General features: G+C 38.2%; 2 protein-coding genes and 1 pseudogene across 2 annotated transcripts; 2 read left to right on the forward strand and 1 right to left on the reverse strand.

Moving 5' to 3' along the window:
• Positions 1 to 9,271: 9,271 nt before the first annotated feature.
• On the forward strand, positions 9,272 to 11,128 carry TBL9 (TRICHOME BIREFRINGENCE-LIKE 9). Its single transcript, XM_008801511.5, has 4 exons — positions 9,272 to 9,576; positions 9,997 to 10,386; positions 10,537 to 10,695; positions 10,777 to 11,128. The coding sequence occupies exons 1-4, from the start codon at positions 9,272 to 9,274 to the stop codon at positions 11,126 to 11,128; spliced, it is 1,206 nt and encodes a 401-aa protein (XP_008799733.3).
• Positions 11,129 to 16,919: 5,791 nt separating this feature from the next.
• LOC103714304 (putative F-box protein At2g36090) lies at positions 16,920 to 18,356 on the forward strand. The gene has a single exon (XM_008801510.5). The coding sequence runs from the start codon at positions 17,097 to 17,099 to the stop codon at positions 18,042 to 18,044; it is 948 nt and encodes a 315-aa protein (XP_008799732.2). The 5' UTR covers positions 16,920 to 17,096; the 3' UTR covers positions 18,045 to 18,356.
• A 1,552-nt stretch (positions 18,357 to 19,908) lies between these two features.
• On the reverse strand, positions 19,909 to 24,747 carry LOC148714159 (uncharacterized; annotated as a pseudogene).
• Between the last annotated feature and the right edge of the window lie 1,547 nt (positions 24,748 to 26,294).

Raw genomic sequence — 26,294 nt, forward strand, 5'->3', positions numbered from 1 at the left:
TGGGAGCCAGTATTTAATGCGTTATTAATTATTTGATAAGAGGAGGACTGGATTGTACGAAAATAAAAACTAAGATAATTTTTTATAGCATCCCAAACGGACCGAGTTAGGTGGAAAATACGTGGTATTGAAGAAGCAGCGCGAGGAGAAGGTGGGTGAAACGGCCTCTAAAAGCTAGCAGGGAAAGCACGGGATCTTTTGGCGTGCTAGGAGCAAGTATTTAAAGCTACTATAATTATTTGATAAGAGGAGGACTGGATTGCATGAAAATAAAAGCTAAGATAAAATGACACGTTTTTATGACCTCACAAATAGACCGACTAAGTTATGTGGGGAATACATGGTTTTGGACTTGGGTGATAGGGTGGGTGAGTCGTGGGGTGTGGGGGAACGCACTCGACTGCTGGCGTGACCCTTGCCTTCTTTGTCATAATTATTTCTAATTAAACTTAACTATTTTTATAAATTTTGATTTAAAGTTATCAAAGTTCCATCGGAAAAAATAAATTTATAAAAAAAATATTTTGAAAAAATTAAATACTAAGAGCTTATTTGGATATTTTTATGAAATTAAACTGAAAATCTTATGTTCTTATCAAGTTTTTATCTGCGAGGTCTTTTGTCAAAATTATTTTTAATTAAGTTTATTACCTTTATAAATTCTGATTTAAAGTTATTAAAGTTCTACTAAAAAATATATATATTTTGAAAGAATTAAATACTAAGAATTTGTTTGGATATTTCTATAGAATTTGACTGAAAATTTTATAGTTTTCATTAGGCTGTCCATTTAAGCATGACCCTACACCAATCAAATACCATCCATCCCAAATACTGTAGGAAGAGTTTATTTCTGCAACCCAAATGCTTGAGGTCTGAGGTCAGGGAGGCCAGGGGCAAGAGTTTGGAAGGACTGGGGGACATCAATGACGTGGGGCTGCTTGGGGAGAGATCCAAATGGAATGGAGAAGAGGCGGGCACTGGAGAGAAAGGAAAAAAAAGTTTTTTTTTCCTCAACTAAGCCTTATAGTTAATAAAATTATAAGAATGCCATTGGAGATGGTCTCTTGACCCGGAAACATGTAATCAATGATGATCTTTGATTTTAGATGGGAGGAATAAAATATAGTTTCTTTTTATTTTATCATTTTTTACCTGGGAACAAATATTTAGGTATCAAACAAGTCCTCATAAATATTTGCTTTTCGAAGGCAAACATGGCGATATCTGAGATGGTTGGAAAACTGTGCATGGATGTAGTAGTTTAAAGTTACAAGTCTCTCAGGATGTTGTGGATTTAGATAGTGACCTGGGTATGATTAGTAAGAGATGATAATTGTCATTCCTCTTAGCTATTTTTTCGGCATAAGGGTTTTATCAAGTTCTCGACGAAAAGAGGAAACTTTAAAAGCCACCGAGGCCGGAGCCCCAGCTACCCTCGAGACGAGGCAAGAAAAACAAAGAATTTGCGAGCGACGACAACGACCACAACAAAGATGGAAGAGATGATGGTAGTACATTACGTAATCGGTGGCTTCAATACCATATTGAAGAAAAAAAAAATAAGAAAAAAGAATTGTATTTCTGCCTGTCCATTACAATATATAGGAGCATCCTTTATATAGTATTAGGAGGCTGATGAAGTTTGGTAAGGCCGTAAGGCCGACTAAATTTGGCACAATCAATCACAAATCAATTAAGATGAAGTTTGGTAAGGCCAACTAAGTTTGGCACAATCAATCAATCAATTGTCCTACAATAATTATAACACATTTAATCTCGCATGATTCTCCTCTTAAATCTTGTGGCTTGGAATGCAGGTAGGGTGGTTCTACAGTTATCAGCAACCCATCATACACTCCATAGTCAATGCCTAAATTTTTTATATAATTTTTTTATTAACGGGTTTCGAGATTTCTCTAGTGACTATTCTACGTGCAAATGAAATTTAAAGGTGTGCTTAATAATCTGAGTTAAAAAAAATCTTAAAGAAAGAAAAGAATGCATACGATTGATTCCATTTTGATGGGTCTAAATAATTAAATTCATTGATTTGTAAGGTAGCATAAGTCATACATTATTATAGTTTTAGTTGTTTACAATAATATTAAACAAATTTATAAGTTTTAGTTCAATAGATAAAAATTTGCTGTAAGTACATTCAGTTGATAGGTGTGAGCATCTATGTACAAATGTGTTCTAATTCTACATTGATTATTCGCCAAAAAAAATTTGTATACATATATAAAACTTAGGAGCTCACATAATACTTTCTGACTAATCCTATACCACAATAGCTCATCGTTACATCTTAAATTTTAGTTGATATTTCAGTCGCCCAAAAACATAAGAATGATAATCATAAAAAACCTTTGATCAATTTTGAGCTGGGATTCTTTAATTTCAACAGGATAACCATGGGAAAGAAAAATGGCTGCCAATATGTAAAGTAAATGCCCTAGTATTCAGCCATGTTTAGCTAGCAACAATAACATTCAACAAATTCCTATTTATAAATTATAATAAGAAGTCTCATTTTTTTCTCATTGCCCAGGACATTTAAATTCTTTCAATAGACTCCTTTTCTAGCAACTACGAGAGATGGTACGAGAGAAACAAAATTCATTGCAACTCTTGCACCAACTGCGCATCTCACCTACTCTATTCAAATGCTCTCTCTTGATAAATATATAATTCATAATTATTCTATAAATTGACTCCAAATACCTCCACCATGTCTTTGAATGTTGTGCAAAGTATGGCTGCCAAGTTGTCCCTTTTGCTCTAAAGATAATAAATTCACCATCCTAAACATTATATAAGGAAATGTGCCGTTCAAAATAACTATGTGCCATACATGATACATCAGTGTCCGTCGCACTTTTAAATTAGTTAATCAGAGAAAATGAAGCTTTAATTGACGCCAGAGATCAAAATTAACGGCCAAAAGCAGCAGCATGCGGCTTTAATTGCGCGTCTCCACGGCACGGCGAGAACCGGCCGCGACACGTGTCGAGACACGTGTGGCGGATCTGCGGATAAGAAGGGAGGGGTGCGGTGGAGAGGGAGCCCGAGAAGGCGCCGGTGCGGCGTGGGGTTCGAATCTCGATGCAGAATAATTAATAAAAAAATCTTTCACCAACAGTAACGGAAGCTGACGGCGTCAAATATTTTTCCTCCCTACATTGCCCTTGCGTTTTATCTGAAATGGCGGGCAATCTCCTTGATATTCTGACTTCCATTTGACCAGCTTGTCGCCGTGCAGAATCTTTGACTTTAGTACTTATCTAACATTGATCGGGAAACGCGAACGCGCGGTTCCCCACGGGTGGAGTTGGCGCGGGATCCTTAGATTAGAAGCCACGGATATGGAGAATTTAATCGAGTAGTCTGGAGATTTTCGTAGGGTTTTCTGTGTCGAATGGAGAGATATAGGGGGGGGACAGCTAGGAGACGGACAAGAGCTACTGGATATGGGCCAGAGCCGCCCACCGGCCGCATCTTATCCATTCCCATGGGGAGAAGTCTGGACTTCTAATCCATGTCCTGTGGCTCTTTCTTGAACAATTATTCTAGTAGGATATGTAGGGGGCCACGTCAGAGATCGAGGTGGAGGGGGCGACAAGTTTCATGTCTCTGATCATCTCCCTCCCTCTAAAGCTGGAGGCAGGAATTAAGCCCATTCTTGCAGCTTGGTTCACAGCCTAGCTACATCCCATTCCTTTGAAATTACTGATGTAGCCCTCCTGCAGCTTTCAAGTTATCCACTTGTTGATCAATTGAAACTTTTGGATATGCCAAGAATCCTAATTGTGTCGTAGCATCGTCCCCACTCTAATTTGCTAGCTATGCATGAGCGTCGAGGAATTCCTATGCATGTGCTCGATCTGTCGTTATTAGAAACACAATCACATTCCCTAGTCTAATTTGCTTGCTTTTTTTATCGAGAATGTGCATCGAGGAATTCCTGTGCATGTGCTCGATCTGCCATTATAGAAAGGTAATCACATTCGACCATTAGTTGTTGATAGTCAATGAAAATGGATCTCTCTCTCTCTCTCCCCCTTGCATGTGCGCGCGCGGCACTGTGTGCAACTTAGTAAACGCTTGCACAAAAGTCATTTAGAATTGGTCCTTTCTATACCAAGAAAAGGCAAGGGGGAGAGAAGGTGTTACAATTGGGTACACAAGATGCCCATGCAGTTGATACCACAAGATAAAAAGTTGTGCTGCTGATGCATGAGGAGACGTGATAGACTTTACAGTTCATTGTGATCTTATTAGGAAAGATGGTCAAAGGTAGGTGGAGCTCTATATGTAGGAAAGGAAAGAATTTTGTTCAAGGTCATGTGATCTCATTTAGTGTCGATTGTCATGATCATCATCGGTAAATAGTTACAATTATAATCCTTGAAGAAAGGTAAAATGACCATTATATAACTTACAAACATGATTCTTACTTGGGTGGGACTACTTTCCTTCCATTTTTTTCCAATAAAAAAGTATGATTACGATCCCTTTTTCATGATTCAAGATCTGATCTTGCACCACAAGGAGCAATGGCACAAAGCTCTGGACAAATAACCTCTTCAGTCAAGATTCTTAAAGCACACTCCTTTTTATCGCTTATATTTGACCTCTGTAGTTGCAAAACGAATATCAAGATCCAGCTACATTTGAACAAATTTCCATGTACCATAGACCTACTAATAGATCACTTGGTGGTTTCTTGATTAATTTGTCGCTACTCCTAGCAGATCTATCACAAACTCAAATTTCTGAACTTGCTTCATGGTAGGTCTTGATAAAATGCCATGGAATGTGTGGTATCTTCTCCTTCTTCTCCTTCTTGTTCTTTGAGCCGATGAATATTTCAGCGGCGGTCAAATTCACTTTGTTAACCTTTGCTTAGACAATCATGGCAAGGAAACTTCATTTGAGAAGTGCAAGCAGGGGAACATACCTGACAAGCTTTCTTTTTTATTTTATTTTATTTTTTTTGAAAAAAAAAAAAACAACGAGGTTCAAGCTTTGAAAGCTAAAGTATAGAATGGTGTAATACTAGTTATTTTATATGTCCAACAATATATGTCATTTCGAGATCCAAGGATAAGGTTTGGGCCACTTTCTCTTTTGGTTTCACTTCACATACCTTGTTAGGATCCGGATTTTGATAGGTCTCGTCAACGCCAAGGTTTCGAGCTAGCCGTTACGTCAAAGCTGACTTGGTTTCTTTTCAGTCAAAACGACCAGATTCCCGCGCAATCCGGTCAATCTTATTCCATCGCTTAAAAAACTCTTTTCTAGGATTTTCTTGGCATCAACACCTTAATAATTTATAGATACCTAACTCCGCCCAAATCATTTGGGCTTGTAAAGGGCTCACAACGAGGCAGTATAATCTTTAAAGGATCCAATGACCCCAAACCATTTTAAGCACTAGCATTTGACTAATACTTTGTGGTTTACAGTATAATCTTCACTTTTGTTGCTTGCCACAGTCATGCTTCAGAAGATTTGGATTATCTAAACAAACAAGAACAAGAAAAGTTTGACGGATGCTTTTTCTTGGAAAGGGCTCTGCCCTTTTTTTGTTCTAATCGTGTAAGGTGGGCATCCGTGTATTGTTTACAAAGTCTTGGTTGGTTTGATTCGGTGAGTCAAAAAAAAGAAGATTGCAGGAAAGTTGTTCAAACTGCATTGACTTAGTGGGCTAAAAAGGGTCTTTAAGTCTCCCACCTAATCCAATTATTATCATTGTATGTATAGTTTAATACTTGTACTCTTTGGTACAAGAGAATATTTTGCTAGTTAAAAAAAAAAAATATTATGGGGCTCGCAAAGTTACACGCTAACATGTGCTTTGGGGGCCTCCAAAGGTCTCTCCTGTTTTGTTTCTCTTGAACATTCCAACTATACTAAATCGATAGTTGTAATTTAAAATTGTAATTAAGTTTAGCATCATGGAACAAGATAGGTGTCATATTCTTAGTAATATTTTTACTACTTTTGTAGGTTGTAGCTTAACAATTGCATTAACTGAAGGATATAAGATGTGTCTTATATAAGCTGCATTTTTGTTTTGTTGATCCCCCTTGAAATTTTTTTCTTTGGTTGAAGAACATCATAGAAAATTGACACATAAAGAGCAGACCTTAGAAGAATGATTTGAAGACGTCGCATTAGTTATGTTTCATAATAATTGTGTAGGCACCATGCGAGGGAAGCAATTCGTATGATTACTTTTTGAAATTGCTAGAAAACTTGAACATAGTGATGAATCTATATTCTAAATTTGTTTTCGTCTTATATATACCGATTACATGTTTACGTAGTTTAAACTACAATACAAAATCATAACAAATTGGATAAAAAGGTAGGTGATTAAGCTGTTTCCATTGTTTGTTGGGAAATATGGCGTGAGCAAAAACTGGTGTCATTGGCACATCCTTCATCTCTACAACCACTCTCTATTTCTACTGCCTCTTCTTTGTTCTTCTTGTGCTCTAATCACTCATCTTTCTCACATTTCTTTCTGTACACTGTACATATTCTAATTACTTCTAATCATTGATAAATCGGGGGAAGCAACTTGCTACCTACGTGGAAACAAATCATTTGTAAGTATAGAAATTGGCAAGTATCATTCCAAGTTTATAGTTAAGAAAGGCATTAAAGATAATGAAATGCTTATCCTAACATGATACCTGTTGTGGGAATAAAGGGTCCAAACTTAGTTCCAAATCGACTAGATAGCAGAGAGGTTTGTTCCTTAAATGGAGGGGGGCAACCCCTTTCTCTTCAAAGGCACCTTTTGTGGGGCAAAATCGTGCGTCGGGAAGAGACTATGAAACCCCCTTCAAAGCGGACAATACTTTTGAGGAGAAATACCCATGACAAATAAACAAACTTCTTATGTATTGATTTAGGACCTCACCAAAAAACTAACAAAGATATTGTTATTTAAGTTCATTAGCCTAGTATAAAAATCCAAGATCTACCTAGTACATAACCGATATAAGACTAAGCACACAACTGTACGAATCCATTCCTCATGTTTAGTCTTGGCATCTTTGTTAGGCTAAGGATCTAAACCCAATCAAATCTAATTACAAAGACCATGATTAAATTTTGGTGAGCCCAAAATGGCTTGTGCTATAGTGTCCTCTATTCCATATGGTTCATGAAGTAGGTTTGCTCTATATCATTTATAACAATTCAAGACCTCAGTTAAAAGGACTCACCAGAAAGTGTTCTTTAGATTTCTTAATCCTACATAAATAAATATCCAAGATACACCTAATGTATAATCAATGCGAGACATGGCCGCATAAGCCCTTAGATAACTCGTATCTTGCAATAAGTTAAATTTGCATAAATTTATGTAAATAATTCAATTTCAGAAGTCTTAAGCTAAGTCTTGGGACTTGTTTAGAAAATCTAGTAGGATTGGACAAGATTTCTTATAGGAATCGAGTCTATTGATCTGTCCGGCTCATATTTTTCTGAAGGCCCATCCTAATGTTAGCCTAAATCCTATTTACAGGCCTATTGACTTGCAAGAAGAATTTGGGTTGCTGAAATATTTGATTGATATAAGCCTGCTCAAATAAATCACCCACTCCATAAATCTAATAGCAAATTCAGCTTAATTTTACTAGATTTTTCGAACGAGCTCGTGGTCAGCATATTACAAAGTTAAGCTTGCACTTGGACAATATAAAATCAAGCCCATGGTTTGGCCCTTGGACAACCTTGCCTGGTATGAGCCACCTACGCATGCGGCATTGTTGCAGTTTTGATGAAATTTAGGGGCAAATAGGTTAAGGCACGGACAGACAGGGGATCTTGTGGGACCCATCCGCCTCTCCAAGTGACCTCTTTGGTAATTCCGAAGCCTTCCATTTTCCCTTTATACCCCGCAACATTTCTCTCTCCACCCTTCTCCCCTCTTCATAGCCAGCAAAAGAAATGTCATACGTGGTCCCATGAAATCAGGCTAAATGGGTTCGGATTGGGTGCAAAAAAGCAGACGGTGAAATAAAGTACGCACTGCTCGAAGGACCATCATGTTTTTATCATTTTTTGTTGCCAGGGCCAAGGACTATCATGTTACAGCCACCACACGAGACGCCCACTGATACACCCAGTTTATGTGAGGCGTGGAGGCCTCCTTGAATGGATTAATGTTAGAAGGACCATCCGTGACGTTGGAGAGTTTTGATCTATAAAAGGACTCTTGATTGATTATTTATTTATTTATTTTGTACAACAGGGCTCATACCTGATAAGTGTGATTGCTGCCAATAAAATCAGAAAACAAAATACTACATAGAACCTCTGACATTGAGATGTGGTTCACCCAGGCAAAACCATCTGAGTGGTGAGCACTGTTCCTCTTCCTATATACATACGTGGCCTGGTGGAAGCTGTCCTTTCTTAAAAGTTTGTAGATGTCACGAACCATCGACCTCTCCTTAGTGGCACTTTCCCTGTTTCCGAATCTATACGATCACTGAAGCCGAGTCTCCCTCGAACAGGATGCGATCCGCCTCTAGCACCCGCCAAGCACAGGACAACCCCTCGCAAGCAGCTCTCTCAACCACCTCATAGCATACATGAGTCATATTTAATAATTAGTATTTTTCATGTCTTACGACTCTTCAACCTAATGCACGGCCAATCTTCAGTGACTCTTAAACCTAGGATTCATGCTCGACGCACAATCACTTTAAGGGTGAGTTCTCTTCTTCTTCTTGTTGGTACATTGGGAGTGATCAGTTTAATTGATAGATAAGATAACATACAGCATCATTCACCCAACTCAACCTCAAGATAAACTCTTCGTTTTTCAACTTTCGACGTGCAGCAACAAGGAACAAACTCTTAATTAAGAATGCAAACAACCTATTTACTAGCTTGAGATAATTTACTGGAAGCAAAAGAGGCATCTGGCCGAGCCCATTCGCTTCCATAACTGATAGCTCTACCGCGGAACGACTAGCTAGCTTTTCTTCTCATCAAATCAACAACCCACGGCAAGATCAGCCATCGACTCCAAATTAAAAATTTATCTTGCACATACAATACCATGGAAAGTAGCAATATTTTGGACGGACCAGCGTTTTCCAAGGAACGTTACGCAACATCTCCGCATTTAGGTAGCTAAAAAAGCGCATCCAAAAGCCAATATCTCACCACCACCAACCATCCCAGCTCCTGGCTCTCGCATGCACCGCCCCTCTCTTCTCCTATTCATAGAAAGAAGGAGATGGGCTACGCCTTGTGCTTTCCTCTCGCAGTCCTTCTTTCAATCTTCTTTCTTCTCTTTCTGGACGTACTCCTTTCCATCTTCTTCTCCATCTTGCCTTCTTCTCTGCATGCATCGCACAAAGATCATCACCAAGTTTGTGACTACTCGCACGGGCAGTGGGTCTGGGACGAGGGGTATGGCTCCAAGTTTTATGGCGAAGATTGCCCGTTCTTGGACCCTGGATTCCGATGCCGGGCCAATGGCCGGAAAGACGCTGCCTACCTCAATTGGCGGTGGCAACCTTATGGGTGCGACCTCCCTACGTACGTCAAACCAGATGGACTTCCATGATCTCTTCTTTCCCTCTATTCTTATTTTTCATTCATAATGTTTCCTTTTTTTTTAAAACAATAATTAGTAAAGCACCATCAGTCATTTTAAAGAAATACATATTAAAGATCAGAACCGGAGCCTTCTCCAAATAAATTAAGGAGGCATGCATGCAGCTAGCCTTTGGGCAATATAACCCATTGTTGCACCAACTGCACTTCTATTTCTTTTAAATTTTTCTGGATTGGATTGAAAGTTATAGGTATTTGGAAAAAAAAATTTCCTATTGATGAAAATAGGGACATATTCTTACATACCCTACAATTTTCCTGTTACAATAGTCTATATTGGATGCATTTTTTGTTTTGTTCCGGTAGTTCTCTCATGGGTTTCTTTCTTTTCATGAATGTTAGATTGGATGCTACTGATATGCTGGAGAGAAGCAGGAACCGAAAGATTGTATTCGCCGGGGATTCAATTGGGAGAAACCAATGGGAGTCATTGGTGTGTATGCTGGCTAAAGCTGCAGGGAACCGATCCAGGATCTTCGAGAAGTACGGGAGCCCCATAACCAAACACTGGGGCTTCCTTTCTTTGGTTTTCCAAGACTACAACCTTACGGTGGAGTACTACCGCACCCCCTACCTCGCGGTCGTAGGTCGCCCTCCTGTAGAATCCCCAAGCCAAGTCAAGAGGACCATTCGGCTCGACGTCTTGGCCTGGCAGTCCAAACGATGGGCCGATGCTGATGTGCTCATCCTCAATGCCGGTCACTGGTGGAACGAAGACAAAATCGCCAAATCGTGAGCACACAGTTTCTTCGAACAAGTTTTTGATCTATATATTTGCGCATCGATCGATCACTGAAGAATTTTGGTAGCAGCTAGCTTTAGTTTTTGTTTTCCTTCCTTTCCATCAAAGTTGGCTGATTGTAAGCTCTTCCTGCACCCCAGAGGAAGCTATTTTCAGGTTGGTCAAGCTTTAAACATGACCATGGATGTGAAGGAGGCATTTGGGAGGACCCTACAGACAGTGAAGGAGTGGACCCTTAGGAACCTAAAGCAAGAAAACAGCTATTTCTTCTTCCGAAGTTATGCTCCATCTCACTACAGGCAAGTGAACCAAACATTAATGTTTAGTCCTCGACACAGCTACCTGTTTCAGACCAATGACATGAACGAGATGGATTGCAGCAATGGCGCATGGGACAATGGAGGCTCGTGTCACGCCGATACAGCACCAGGAATCGAGGCTAGTGCACTCGAACCCGAGCCATGGAACAATGAAATCATCTCAGATATGATCGAAGAGATGAAGGGTGATGGAAGGCAGGTGCAGCTTCTCAACATCACGTACTCGACAGGATTCAGGAAAGATGGTCATCCTTCGAGCCATCGGGAGCCGGGCACGCCGGGTGATGCTCCTCAAGATTGCAGCCACTGGTGCCTCCCGGGGGTGCCTGATATGTGGAACGAGCTCCTCTATGCTCATCTCCTCTCCATGGGCTACGACACCAAGAGGAAATCTGATATTAGGAAACAATGACTTAGGGGCCACAGAGACTGATGTGAATTAATATTGTAGCCTGTAGAGTAGTCAGGACGGCCAAGTATTCTACAACAAAACTTGGCTGATATCCTGGGCCTAATTCGGCCTAATAGCTTCCTTGGAAGGAGGAAATAGAGTGCAAACACAGTGCTTCTATCTCTGTTGGAAAAAGTTGGCTTTAGACTCTGGTTGAGCAGTTCGGTGTCTGCCTGCAAACAAAATTAGATAGAGTAACTCATTTCTGGCTAGGTGCCTTTTTTTTTATGAAAAACTTTGATCTTCATGTCATTTTTTTTCTGACTTGGATCATGACCGCACCTGAAAAATTGATTTTAAAACTAATGTTTGATTTTGATCCCAATTCCAATTCTGTTCTCGGCATCGAACTTCCAGCGGAACTGGAATAAAACGTTACCAAACATCATCTTGATCATAACCAGTCTTTTATATTTCAGCTTTGGTGTCATCCTAATGTTAACGGCAAAACCAATTTAGTGTTGGTCCATTGCTGGGCCAATTTATGATCATAGATTACACCTTTCCACATTGTGTAGAGCAAAATTTTCAACCCTACTCCAGAATGATACTTACCATTTTGAATAACATGGTCATATATTAGCAAGCATTGCAACGGCAAGGGTAACAGCCATCTTGATTGCATGCTTTCAAAGATCATGATAGGAATTCTGCACTTAAATATGAACCAAAAAACAAAACGTTAATCAATTTGCCTTCACTCAACAAATCAAAAAATCATCTTATTTTATTAGATTCTAAGCCTAATTGGGCATATTTGTTGTATAGATTCTTTTGGCAGGATATGAAAGACATATGACATCAATCAGAGATGGGAATGTTGTATGCTACTTAAAGTAAAGCTGCTTTGAGTATATATAACCTTAATTCTCAAAGTAAAGCTATTAGCACAGCTAGACTACCCTCATCTGATCACCAAATTAACTAATCTTAGCTTCATACAAACAGATTTGCACACCTTCCTGCAATAACTGGAACCTTAACATACCTTGTCATCATTTGGGCTCCTGAGCTAGAAAATGAGGATGCCAACTCGAGCACAAAAAATCTAAAATCCACGGAGCATCAATCATAGTTCAATTTACTTCATAAGCCACCCTCCTGCACATATTGCATTGCGAACTTCTCCGATATTAATTGACTCATGATGATTCAGAAATCATGGTTTACATGAATAGGATTAAATTCCACCAACACCATCGAGCCGCCGAGATGTGCCATTGCTTGGGTCAAGTCCTAGTCGGTAGAGGATGCAACTTCTGCAAATTTATTTGGTTAATGCCGATCAAGTGGGGTGGTGATCTAGCCCTAGTTCTATCAGTTACATGCCTTGAATACAGAAACACCACCCATGCATGTCCTCAAAAATTTTGAAGCAAGAAATCATGCAGAAAATAATTTTAAATTGCATTCAAGCTGGAAAAAAAACCCATGAAACCCTAGGTCACCCAATACAATGTAATGCTCTAATGCCATGGGCAAATTGAAGAACTTCTGTTAGAAAAACCGCCAGTCCTGGATGAATTGCACCAATTCCCTGCCGCCATAGCAAATGGATCGAGAACTAGGGAAAACTCTGAGTGATGACACTCCATATAGCATCACTCTTTTAAGTTGTGTTCTTTGAGCTATGTCTACCAACTCAACTAGAGAGTTTAGAATATTTGAAATTTGTCTTCACATTCATGAACCATATGGTATGATGTGTCAATTTGAGCTGCACTCCTGACTACAAATGATTACTATCAACTACTGGAATTAGTACAAGGGCTAGATACAGAGATATGATTAGGGATGATAATTTACAAACAAATCCACTAACCTAACTCGCAACCAACCCAATTTAAATAAGCTTGAGTTTGAAATAAATAGATCCAAATTATAAATAGGTTAACATGCTAGAAATATTTATTTTGCTGGGTTTGGGTTTCAATTTTTGACCCATTTAACAATTGGGTCAGGTCATTATCCAACCCATTGAACCTATCTAAGTCCCACTTAATCTATTTAATTAAAACCTACCTAGGCTATCTAAAATTCGTCTAACTCATCTAAGATACGTTTAATCTATTTAATCTAGTTCATCATGTTTATCAAGAATCATGCAAACAGAGAATGCAGGTTTGGTTCTCAATTTTTGACTCATTTAATAGACATGTTAGATTTGGATTGATATGTTTTTGATCCAATCCGATCCGACCTAATTACAATGCCAAGCTATAGTTCAATTGCGGTAATGGCGGAACCTACAACTGCATGCTTATGTAGGGATCCCCACATATTCTAAGCTGCAGGCTAGAATGAAAATAAGAGGGAGTTCGATTTCACATTTTTAAATTGCCAGATGGCACTTATTGCTCATTGATTGTCTGTTTAACATAAGAAGCCACTCCAGAATCTATTAAACAATGTATACCTTATGGTACTATTATATTTAATGGCTCATAGCTGATGGTCCAATATACAACACTAGCTTAAGCGTATGGCTCGACATATGAACCAAGTAATCTGCTATTTTTTAATAAAGCACAAGTGATCTTTCATCACAAATTTTTACCTGTTTTTTTTTTTTTTTTTTTTTCTGGTTAAGTACGTCATGACCAGTTCATTATTCAACAGGGAATGGATAGCTGGAGCGCAAGTTTCTTCCAACGTATTTTTTATATTATCTAGTATTTTATTACAGTATCTAGTATATGCTATGTATGTGCGTGACTTGTACCTTCCTTAAAAAGAAAAAAGAGAGAAGGAAATAGAACTCCAAGAGAGAAACTGAGAGAAATACACCACGTAAAAGAGGGAGCATGCTGCTACATGATAACAAAAATAAATAAATGATCGGATGAAAAAAAGAAACAGATACGGATGTCGAAATTTTATGCTTAAACATCACGGGATCCAGATCTATGAAGAATTACTCAAAAGATTAATTGCCACCGAAGCCATTTTATTTGCTTAGTTAGCCTGGTCAAATCAAGTACCAAAAATAAATTACAGGATATAGCAGCCGCTGAGGAGATCACATTAATGGTGTCTCATCTTCAGAATTTATGGACCCCACGTTAAGCCTTGGCCCAGGGTTCCAGAGTTAGGCCTGCCGAAAACGATCAAAGAACTCCTCACTTGCATGCATTTTATTAAGCATGACCGTGCCAAACCTGGCCATGAGAATGGCACATCCTTCCCTTATAACAACTCAAAATCGAGTGGCAAAAGAGGCCAGCCATGGAGACTGCAGTCCATGTCGTAATCAAGCTCGCATCCAAGTGGAAAAGCTCGCTTCCACTCCACTCATGAGGCGAGGGGGAGAGAAATAATAAAACTAAGAAAGTGACCTTGGTGGGGCGACCCTCTCAACTGCTTCCTTTTTAATTAATGGTGCCAGGGTTTCTAGAGCACGCAGTATACAAGCTTTCAGGCCTGCAACAGTGCCATTATCTCATGGTGAAAAGGAAAGCTGAACTCTCTCGAAGTCTACCTCAAAACTAAACCCTATTGTATTATATTATATTACCTTTTCACTACCTTAAATAGAACTATAAAAATTTAATACGACCGACCTCCAAAAATGTAATCTCACATTCTGAACTCTTGAAGTCAGTTTCTTTTGTCAGCAAACTATCATCTACCATTTTTTTTTCTTTAAAAGAGAGAAAAAAAAGATTCATAATCTATATAATGTGACATCAAGGGGAACTGCAGACTGATATCTATGAGCTAGTATTTGCTAAATATATACATGCATCATCACTCACGGTTGTGTGCTTGATATGATTTTTTGTAGAAGAATGAACTCAAACTTCTGGCATGAAAAATAGTTGCAATTCTCCATACTAAAATCATGCTTCATTTCTTCCCTGTGTAGCTTCCTCTTAAAGCCTGTGGATTTCATGAGCTGAAACTAATGATTTGAAAAATAAGGGAGGGCTATCATCATGCCAACCTAATTTCCAAGCTTCTTGGTATGCTCATCTGATTCTTTTGTTTTGAAGAAGATTTCGACACCGACTAATAAATAGCTGGTATTGGATTCTTAGTGCAACGACCTCAAAAACTTTGATGAATGAATATATAAGGCCTGTAAATTAAGTTGCATGCAGAGTGCACGAAAGAGGTTACCCCTTTGGCTAACTCAAGTTAACAATGGCCAAGGAAAATCTTTGTTCATCGACTACCATAGCTACACAACTTGTCTAATTTTTTTTTTGATGAAACACGACTTGTCTAGTTGCTGACGAACTGATACTTTATGCCAATTTTACGAATTTTTTAAGGCGAACAGAATCATGGAAATATCTCCCAATTAAACATACGAAGATGATATGTGGTTTACAAATAATTATAGCCCCAACTTTTCAAAGTACAAACAGAAGGCTCGACACAGTAATTGACACGCTCTTGCGTCAGAGAGGTGTATATTCTTTGAGAAACATTAAAAAATTCTGAGCTTGTGACACGATAAGACAATTAAGTGCTAGTTTAATTAGCACCGTAGCGCAATTGCCATATGGTGTGGTTTGTTAACTCTACCAAGTGCATGTAATTCAAAGATACAGAGTCTAATCTGGCTGCCAGGAAGGTATATATAAATGGTTATCAAACTATTAAATTTATGGTTCGCTCAAAAATGCTGCAAAAGTGATTGCATGGGTTAATAGTGGTATGAAACTAAAAGTAAAAATAATAAAGTAATAGAAAATAAAGAGAAAGAAAACACAAGAGAGCATGAGATATATAAATGGCTCTTTTATTCTTTCTTACTTTTCAGCTACGGATACAAGATTACATATCATCCATTTATAGGCCAAAGGAGAAAGATCAAAGGCCATAAAATTAAAGGCCACAAATACATTAATTCATCATTAATGATGAAATTGGAGGGTTATGAGAAGTTGAATAGTCATGGATGAATTCAGATAAATATCCATCTAGAGATGAAGATGAAAAGTCAAGATTTTATAACAAATAGGTTTTTATTTGTTGTTGTGAAAGCAGAGTTAATAGGCTAATTTAACCCGGTATGTTTATAATATATTTTTTATTTCAATGGAAATACGATATAAAAAAGTCGCTTACATGCACTGCTCTACTTTTCTTTCTTTCTTCAATGCAATCCAAAAAGTATTTGTGCATGACAGATACCAATCTTGAAACTTACAGTTTGGTGCATATTAAAAGTGATGTTATATTAATCTGTACATCTCATCTAAATCATGCATTCACTTGAAGTCCTATTCAGATGCTTAGATAAATGATTCATGAATAATAAATAAAATTTACCATACATTGCAAATGGTGAGAATAGGTTCGGATTTTTTTTCCAATTAAAGATACTTTCGAACTCACAATCTCTTGAAAACCATAAATACCATAAATTATCTTTTAAGAGGAGGCCACAAAATTCTTATTCGTAGAATTTTGTAATCTCAAAGCTTTTTTGTCAAAAAATTTTCTTTCCAGTCATTTATTATAATTTTTTAAATCTTAAATCCTGAATCTTAATCCAAACAAGCCCTAATCAAAGCATAACGCTGTCTCTAGTCTCTAGTGTCAGCTACGGCTTGATTGGTTTATGATCATTCTTATCATTATTAGGATAGATATCAGCTGTTGTGAGGTGAATAGCCACGTAATCTTGAATTAGAGACCGAGATTCAAAACCGGCTAAATCCGGCGAAACAGTGGGTGTCATATCCGACAACTCGGCAACTGGCTAACAAGTAACAGCGTTGTCTCCCCTCTTTTGCCCCCGGCCAGATATTCTATTGCCGGAAAAACCAACCAACCCCGAACGGTGTCCCATCTCAAATAAAAAACTACTATCAAACTATCGCTTATCGGTATCCTCTCCACTCTCCATAAAAAAGCTATTCCCCCTTCTCCCTCCATTTCACTCAAAGGCGAGATTTTTAACGCGATATCGATTCCCATGGCCACCGAACCGACGGCCGTCGGCCGCGGAGACACTACAATTGAGGACCTCCACGAGGACGTCCTGACGAGGGCTCTCCGGCTCCTGGACGGGCCGGCGCTGGCGGCGTCGAGCTGCGCCACCGCCCGCCTCCGGTCGCTCTCCACCCAGCCCCAACTCTGGCGCGACCTCTGCCTCGCCACCTGGCCCTCCCTCCGCCACCCCCGCCTCCTTCGCCTCCTTCCCTCCTTCCCCCACTCCCACCGCTCCTTCTTCTCCGACGCCCACCCCTTCCCCTACCCCCGCGCCACCACCGCCGCCGGCGAAGGCCGCCGCCTCACGGAGCTCATCTCCGCCGTCGATCTGTACCGCGACGGCGACCCGATATGCTCCCGCGTCGTGGAGACGGAGACTACCACGCTCTGGTTCCAAGGCGCGCCCTTTCGCATCGACGCCCTCGACCGGAAGGATCCAGCGGCGGCGACGCCGGTGATATCGCCGGCGGAATTAACCTTGAGCTGGGTGGTGATCGACCCGGTCGGACTCCGCGCGGTGAACCTATCCAGCCGGCGGCCGGTGTCGGTGGACCGGCACTGGTACACGGGAGAGACCCTGGTCCGGTTCGCGACGGTTTTGGAGGCGAAAGGCTTGGTTTACTCCGCCGGCGTGGTGGTCACGTGCGGGGAGGAGACGGGACACGTGAGGGAGGCGAGCCTGACGGTCGAGAGCATGGATGGTACTTGCTTGAGTGGGAGAGACACCTTGGAAATCTTGGGGGCCGCATTAGAAGGTCAGAGGAGAATGGAAACGAAAGGGGAAACGATGAAGAGATACGAGGAGTTTGTGAAGGCGAAACGGCGGCGGAAGGAGCGGAAAGCGAGGAGGGAGGGGATGCTGGACATGTTCTGCACCGCCCTCGGGGTCTCAGTGTTCCTCAGTTTTTTGTTAATGGTGGCTTTCAAATAATTAATGTTCTCAGTTTTCCGATAATTATTAGTATGATAATTTTTTATTCATCGTCGGCGGCCGGCTGGCCTGTCGGAAAAATTGGCCGGCAGTCAAGACCAGAAAATAAACCTCCCCAGGTCATGTAAGTATGGGAATATATGCCTACATGAGACAAGAGTGCTCATGGATAAGATTATTCTACTGTACCTAATCTTAATATTTTTTTTTTCTCATAATATCATGCTTAAGATGATGTATTTGTACTTCTTGTATTCTTATCGGCCAAATGATGCCTTGAGAAGTTACATGTTCATTTCTGAGTTTTTTAAAGTCTTCTCCCTCTCAACTTATTCTCCTGTGCTGAATGCCACATGCAGCCACAAGCATGCAAGTAATTTTTTTAAACAAGTAAATATAATGAAAATGTTTCATTTATTGTAGTATCAGGGATCAGAGTTTATCAGTGTGGTTAAAAACATATCCAGTCCAGTCTAGAAATAAGAAATAAGAAAAAGTTGCAAACACAGGAAAAGGAAGCATCTTGACAACCAATCAAACAAGTAATTTCAGCAGATCAGGATTGTCACTATGGTCTTGCACTATCTGTTTCTCAAACTGGGATTTCCTTCATTTTAATATCCTGGAATTTACAGCAAACAAGCTGTCTTCCTGGTGATGTTTCACAATCGCTGAAAGATATGTCAAAAAATTTCTTTAGGAAACAAAAGAAGAGTAATCTAGTATCCTGAGTATCTTATAACTTGGGAAATCAAATAGAGCATGTTTTGTACCAAAAAGGAAAATGGGGCTTGGAGTGTGAAGGGGAAGTGAAGAATAGTTTGTGAAATGTAAGGAGAGGCTGGAGAGGAAGGCCAGGATAGAATAGAGGGGGTGTTGGTGGTTGACAGACAACTAATTGCATCTGGTTCTTTGATTAATCAGCCAATTGGATCGGCGGAACAGATCAGATGACAAGCTGGGATGTTAGGCCGGCGACCTTGTCTGAAAAGGTTAATGGAAGAAAGCAGAAGGAATCGAGACACAAAACCCAAGCGTGAGGCGAAAGAGATCATGGATGAGATATTTTGGTGAATGCACCTAAGCTTTCGAAGCAGTATAAGTTTTAGCATGGTGACCTTGTCATGGTAGCATCTTTGAGGCAGTTGCAATATTCTATCCAAACTAGGGAGGAGTTTTCTGACTACTCTTGAGTTTCTGGTTGGCCATGATAAAATTCTGAAAATCTTAATATTCACTCAATAATGCATGAATTTCATCAATTATTCATGATTTCTTCATGACGATGAAATTGTCTCTGACTATGGATTGATGATGCTGGCTATTGTACAATATTATATGTGGATTTTATTGTTTTCTAGTTTTTCCCAGCCCTAAACTTGTGACTGCTGCTGATATTTGTTCTTCAATCTTTTGTTGACAATAGATAAGAAAGGTATGGCATTTAAACCTTTGATACCTAGCCATGGGCATGCTATTATGGTCCTCCACATCTAAATTCTCAAAGGGGTCTCCATTATTTGGACTTTTCCGGAAAAAAAAGCAGCCTGGCCGACTAATGTTGCTGTCTCAACAGTCCCCCCACCCAAACCCACCAACAACCCCAAAAACTAGCACTTAATCATCATAAAAACATTTGATACATCATGATGTTGATGGATCAGGTAACTATAGACTGCCTGAGATGGTTAGAATTTCATTTTCATGGGCCAACGTAAAAAGAATTACAACAAATTGATGACAGATTGCTATTCAAACATGACAAAAAACTTCCATTGAATATCTAATTTCAAATATCTTACTTAGAAGAGATAAGCAACAATGCAGCTAATGCTTGTAAGAGTTTGCTTACAGACTAAGAGTTTAATTTTTGTAAGAGTTTGTTATTCAAACATGACAAAAAAACTTCCTCCTTTGCTTCAAATTCAGTAGCATTATGGAGAAAAAGATTATCCTTACTGCGAGACGAGACATTTTCCCCAGAGTTATACTCACCTTTGCTACTCTTTCTCTATTGGCTTAGCGTTGAATATCCTCAATTTTTGTGACATCTTTTTGACCAGAAATAGAGTCGAAGAAAAGTAAGAGCCATACATCTTAGAGGTTAGGTCACATATCAAGAAGAGTTAAAGATCACCTTCTTAGCTAACTTCTCTTTCTCAGCGATAGGATTTCCCTGTAAGTTGAGGTTTTTCAAGTTGTGCAAAAAGGATCTAACATTTGGATGAACCATTAGCATCTTTCAGATTGAAGTAACAGTCAGGCAGCATTAATCACCGAACTTTAAGTCTGACCAATTGTCAATAAGATTGGTCCCAAGATCTAAATTTTGGACTTCTATGTTCTGTGCCAACTCAGCTGGGAGAGTCTGGGGAATGAAGCAAGACATGGTTACAGGTAACAGAGACTAGCAAGGAAAAAAAAAGGATTGTAACAACAACTACATGTATGTATTGCAGGTAAAACATACTGTAATCTTGTTGTGAGCAGATCTGACTTCCTTCAAATCCACGCATGACATGAGGAAAAACCTGATTTCTTGGATTTGACAATGGGAGAGAGAGCTGAAATATGATGTAAGTTAAAAAAGCTGTAACAACTTCTGATATAAATGATCATAGATGCCAAAAACAAAAGAAAGAAGTAAAACAATATTGATAATTTTTTAGTGATATAACAATATCAATATTTAAACTCTTGCCTTTTTGAAAGATGTCAATTTCATCAAAGAGTCGCCAATCTCATGTATTGGAGTTCATGAAAGAACTGAGAAGAAAAGATTTAAGGATGAAAGAAAGTAAACATTGTCATTCTTTTAAAAGCATTTCTTATCAATGCCCAATATACTGAGTTGGTATTTATTGACCAAAAGCATGCAATAAAACTGCCAAAAGTTAAAAAGAGAATGTCGAAATTATAATGAGAATTATACATAATGCATTATATCTAAAGCAGTGTAAAACGAATTAAAACACTATAATCTGACATCATAATCTAATATTTTCCCAACTAACTGGAGTCGGTGTTGTGGTTCAAATTTGGCCCGAGGGTGACCACGCCGGAGGAGTCGAGGGAGCCGCCGGTGGTTGGAAGAAGAAGACAGAGGTCATCTCCTGCACGATGGCGGCGGCGGACCTGCACAAAGTCTCACCAATGTTTCCGGTGAGGGTTCTCCGAAGTTAGAGTGGGTAAATTTGGTCCAGCCAAAAAGTCCCTTCGAAGTTACCTGATCGGGCTATTTATAGTTCCGGTGGAGAGGCCCAGGTGGCAAAGGCATTGTCCGCCCTCATCATGAGAGGGGGCGTGGCTCTAAGCTGAATGGCGCATAGCTAAGGCTGGTCAGTGGCGTGTGGTGCTGTCCGTTCTCGAGAATGGTAAGGTGTTGACAGTTACAGCAGAGTATGGCCGGAGTAGTCATGGTGTTGTCCTTTGACTGTCGATAGCGTGGGCGCGCACATGGGTGCGGTTGTTGGCGAGGCCGAGCCCATTGAGAGATCACGTCATGCGTTTGGCGAAGTCGGCTAGACGGGTGCTTAAGGTAGATCGGCTCCCCATGTTCCGAGGTGTGCTCGGTGGAGCGCCCCAAGCTCGAGAGTCGGGACGTACTATTGAAGTGGGCGCCCCGAGCTTGGTCGGGGTGGGTCGACGAATATTGGAGATACCCCGAATTTGATCGGACGAGTTGGCAAATATTCGAGACCGATGGAGCTTTTGGCGAAGTCCGAGGCCGAGCTGATTCTAGGCCGGGCCAAGGATTCAACTGGTCGGTATTGACATTTATTAAGCCAAAACTGGGCAGCCTTTTAACATCTACCTCGTCCATCAGTCGGCTTTATATATCCTCATTCGTCAAATATTCTTATCTAAGGCTACTTATGATGTTATTCCAAGTTTCTCCATACTCCTCAAAATCTGCATTTATGTTATTTAGGTCTTCCTACAATTGTCTTAACACCTTCAACACAAACTAAAGTATCTCTCCTTATAGGAGCCCTCTCAGAACTTCATCATACATATCCATACCATCTCAATTGATTTTCCATCACTTTATCTTTAATTTGAACAACTTCTATATCTCCACCAATATATTCATTTCGTAATATATCCTTCCTAGTTTTACCGCGCATTCATCTTAATATTCTCATTTTTGCACAATTTGTTTTCACATACTTTCTTTATAGCCCAATACTCTAAGCCATACAATATTGCAGCCCTTACTTGTCTTCTATAAAAATTTCTTTGAGGTCTTTAAGGTAAACACCTATCATATAATATTCTATATGAATTTTCCACTTCATCCATTGACCACTAATTTTATTGCATATCTCTTCATCTATGTCTCCATTATTTGATATAATAGATCTTAAATAACGAAATCAATCACTATGTGATATCTTTTATCCAAATATCTTAATTGATAATATGTGTTCATCTCTATCCTCATTAAATTTACATTCTACATATCTAGATTTTTTCTACTAATTTTTAAGCTTCTATCATCCACAAGTTTCTCCATAATTCAAATTTATCATTTAATCTATTTTATCAATCAGCACTATATTATATGCAAATAATATACATTACATTACATCTTTCTAAATATTAGCTGAGTTCATTCATAATTAATACAAAAAGATATTGATTTAGCGCTAATCCTTGATGTAAGCCTATTGTGACTAGAAAAACATTTGTTGTATTGCAATAACTTCTATAACACTTGTTAATGCCCCAACATACATGCCCTCAATTATTTCAATATACTGTTTATGAACGCTCTTCCTTCTTAAAGCCCACCAATCACTTTTCTTGGCACCCTATCATAAGTTTTCTCTAATCAATAAAGACCATATGTAGACTTTCCCCTTTGCTCTATATTTTTCTAGCAGCTGCCCAAACAAAAAGTTAGTCTCTATTATTGACTTTTCGGGCATAAATCCAAATTGATTATCTAAAATAGTTGTTATTTTTTCTTAATCTTTGTTCAATTACACTTTCTCATAATTTTATAGAGTAACTCGTAAGCGTAATTTCATAAAAATTAGAATAGTTTTGTACATTACCTTTATTTTTATAGACATGTACTAAACACTTCTCCAATCATCGGATATTTTCTTAGTTTTCATAATTTTATTGAATAAATTAGTAAGCTAATTTAACCCAATATATCCTATTGACTTTTCAAACCGCAGCAGGTATGTCATCTGGCCCTAGTTTCATACATTTTCGTATTCTTTTCAAAGCTATCTCCACATTACTTTTATGAATTATAAGTACGGAACCTTGACTTCCCCTTGATTGTACTTTATCAAAAAAAGATTTCTTCGGTATATAGAATACTCATTTAACAATTCTTAAAAATAATGCTCCTATTTTCTTTAATTTGTTTACTAATATCCTATTATCCTCACTTGTAATATATCTAACTTGATTAATATTTTTAGTTTTTTTTTTCTCCAGCTTTAGCTATTTTCTAAATTTCATCTCACCTTCTTTTGACCCAACTTAGTAAGCTATCATATACTAAATATTTTAGCCTTACTTAGTAAATGTATCTTTCTTAACTTCCATATATTTTATAAAATTCTCGACATCTTTTCTTATTGCCATTGTTTACCCCAAAACCGTTCTGTTTCAATTGCCTCCTATACCTCATTAATCCACTACCAACTTTCTTTGTATGCACATCTTTTCCTCTCTCTTTTAAAACATCATTAGTTGCCCTCTTAATACAATAAGCTATTTGGTCCCACATTTTGTTCAGTTCAATCCTTAAGTTTCAGTTTTACTCCTTTTATAATTCATCCCTTAAAGCTATAACACTTTCCCCTTTTAAATTCCATCATCTTATCTTAGGGCATCTATTAATTTCTTATCTTTTTTTCTTATACTTAGTATACACATCTAAAACCAGTAACTTATACAGTGACAATGACAAAAAAAAACAAGCCCCTCAAAGAGGAAAGTCCTACAGACATCTCATGTAGTGATCATCCCCCCTTCCACTCCCCAACCAAAAACACACACCCACACACCTTCCCTTTTCCTTTCTCTAGGAACATTCATTTCCCAACCCCAACCCCATCTTGTCCAGGATTACCAGACAATAGTACCTGTATATGAGTAAAATCCAGAAGTTTTTATGAGAAATATCAGGAAAGACAAAGATAATACTGCTTTCATGGAAAACTTGAGTTTGTGTGTTACATAGCAAGCGTATTTCAAGTATGTGAGCTGATCAAGCTTGCAGATGCAAGATATGTTGTTATATGTAATAGAAAAGACAAAGTAAAGATGTTACACAGAGCTAAATTCCAGATTGATTCAGGTATCCACAAAATTTATATAAAAAACTTTTCGGAATAGTTACCTTTCAAAATTAAAACTCATAAGCTTGTGATAGATCTAATTTCATCGATTGTTCGAAGCTTATTCTTGCCAGCATTTAACACCTTCCTTGCAAGGATAAAAGAATGAGTAAATTTTGTGCTAATTAAAATCTTGATAAATTGCCATAATATAGAGTTACTTCACTCGAATAAAAAAAAATAGCACTGCTGCCATTAAACAAAAGTGAGAGTCACTGATGGCAGCAGATGAAAGGAGTGCTAGAGATATTCATTTCATGTTCAACTTCTTTTGCTTCAGAATTATGTGATTCTGTTTGGATCTGTTTCAAATTCGAACAAGTAAAAGCATGATGCATGTCTCAAAAAGAATCAGCACTAATGTCTTATGACCAGTTAAACAACTGAATATACCCACTCTAAACATGCAAAAAAAAAAATGTGGTTAATCTGAAGAACCCCTAAATATATAACAATTGTATCAAATACCAACTACCCACTTCAAACCAACCAAAAGGTAAGCTTACTTTATTGTGCTACAGATTTTATGCCTCATGACATAAACTCAAAAGAAGTATTGCAAACAAGAATATCACAATAGAAAGAATGAAATATTTATTGATTATTCATAGCATAACAGACTAGCTATGGAAACTCGCTGTTAGCTTAGTAAGTCTACTGCTTGCTGCAAATTTCAAATATATTAGTCTATGAAGCCTAATCTTTATTGAACTTTTCTTTACTAAAACAATGAAACAGAGAAAAAATAAATAAACTGAAAATTTTAGAAGGAAGATATGGAAAAGATAATCTACCACTCTTGACCTTGATCATGCAATTACCTTGGTTAATGGATACTATATTCGATCCTCCTTAACCATGCCCCTCTTGATGTACCATAGACCATATCTTTCTGTTGTAAAACCTTCGTTAAACCTTTCTCTCAACCAACTAAGATGTTGTATTTTGAACCTTGCATAGTGTTTTATTTATATAAGTAAAATATGGCTTCTTCTACCATGTTATTTTTTTTGTATTATTATTTTGCCTTTTCTCTGTCCTCTTTCAATGTAATGCTCATTTCTCTTACTTGTTATACAACCCTAGGTTTTTCAATAATGTGTCAGCGTGATATTCTTCTGATCATTTTATAGAATTATGAAGTTGGATAGTTACATTTTCTATCAGAAAAATAAGATCTTTAAGTTAGCTGGGGTTCTATAAAGTTTCTACGAGAAAAAAAGCTTCTATAAAAAAAAAAGAAGGTAGCAGAGTAGCCGAAGCTAATTTTTTCAAAAGAAATGATAGAGGGTGCAATTGCTAGCATTAATTGGAGAGCACTTAATGAGCAGACTAAAACTAAATTAGTCAAAGCCATTTTAGAGTTATTGTTTTCATATATAGTAGTTTTTGAGTGAGTCAAGATATGATCATATACGAGAGATTATATAAAAAATTATTATAATGTAGAGCAAATATTAAGAGCCATGAAGATTCTTAATCTTAATGATACAACATGATAATAGTATTTTTTATCTTTACATAAACAAATTTATTCCCATCTATTCTACATTCTTGTTGCCATAGTGTCTTGGATGGAAAATACTAGAATTTAATAATAATAACATTCAGTAGGGATTAATATATAAAAATAGCAATGTTGAGTTTGAAATAATATCCACAAAGAATTTGCCAAAATTACTTAAAACTTGGCAATCAAATTTTTTATATAACCCGTCACACAACAAGTATCATGCCATACTATCATTCTATAACGGGTTATATTGCAAAACACCAAAATCAGCAGATTTTACTGGATTACTTCAAACTCGGCAGGAACTATTTTACATGTAGCCCCCACGAAAGATAAATATTAGATATAAGTGTTTTCGGTGCACGCATAAAA

The sequence above is a fragment of the Phoenix dactylifera genome, chromosome 4 (genome assembly GCF_051530095.1).
Source record: "Phoenix dactylifera cultivar Ajwa chromosome 4, Ajwa_hap1_PhDact_Kaust_v1.1, whole genome shotgun sequence".
NCBI classification, from domain to species: domain Eukaryota; kingdom Viridiplantae; phylum Streptophyta; class Magnoliopsida; order Arecales; family Arecaceae; genus Phoenix; species Phoenix dactylifera.

What these genes read in the sequence shown, in the direction of transcription:
- TBL9 (XM_008801511.5), top strand. Translation starts at nt 9,272, where the DNA reads ATGGGCTACGCCTTGTGCTTTCCTCTCGCAGTCCTTCTTTCAATCTTC. An exon ending in GAAGACAAAATCGCCAAATC is followed by an intron (nt 10,387 to 10,536) that starts GTGAGCACACAG and finishes CCTGCACCCCAG; the next exon opens with AGGAAGCTATTTTCAGGTTG. An exon ending in TATGCTCCATCTCACTACAG is followed by an intron (nt 10,696 to 10,776) that starts GCAAGTGAACCA and finishes GATGGATTGCAG; the next exon opens with CAATGGCGCATGGGACAATG.
- LOC103714304 (XM_008801510.5), top strand. Translation starts at nt 17,097, where the DNA reads ATGGCCACCGAACCGACGGCCGTCGGCCGCGGAGACACTACAATTGAG.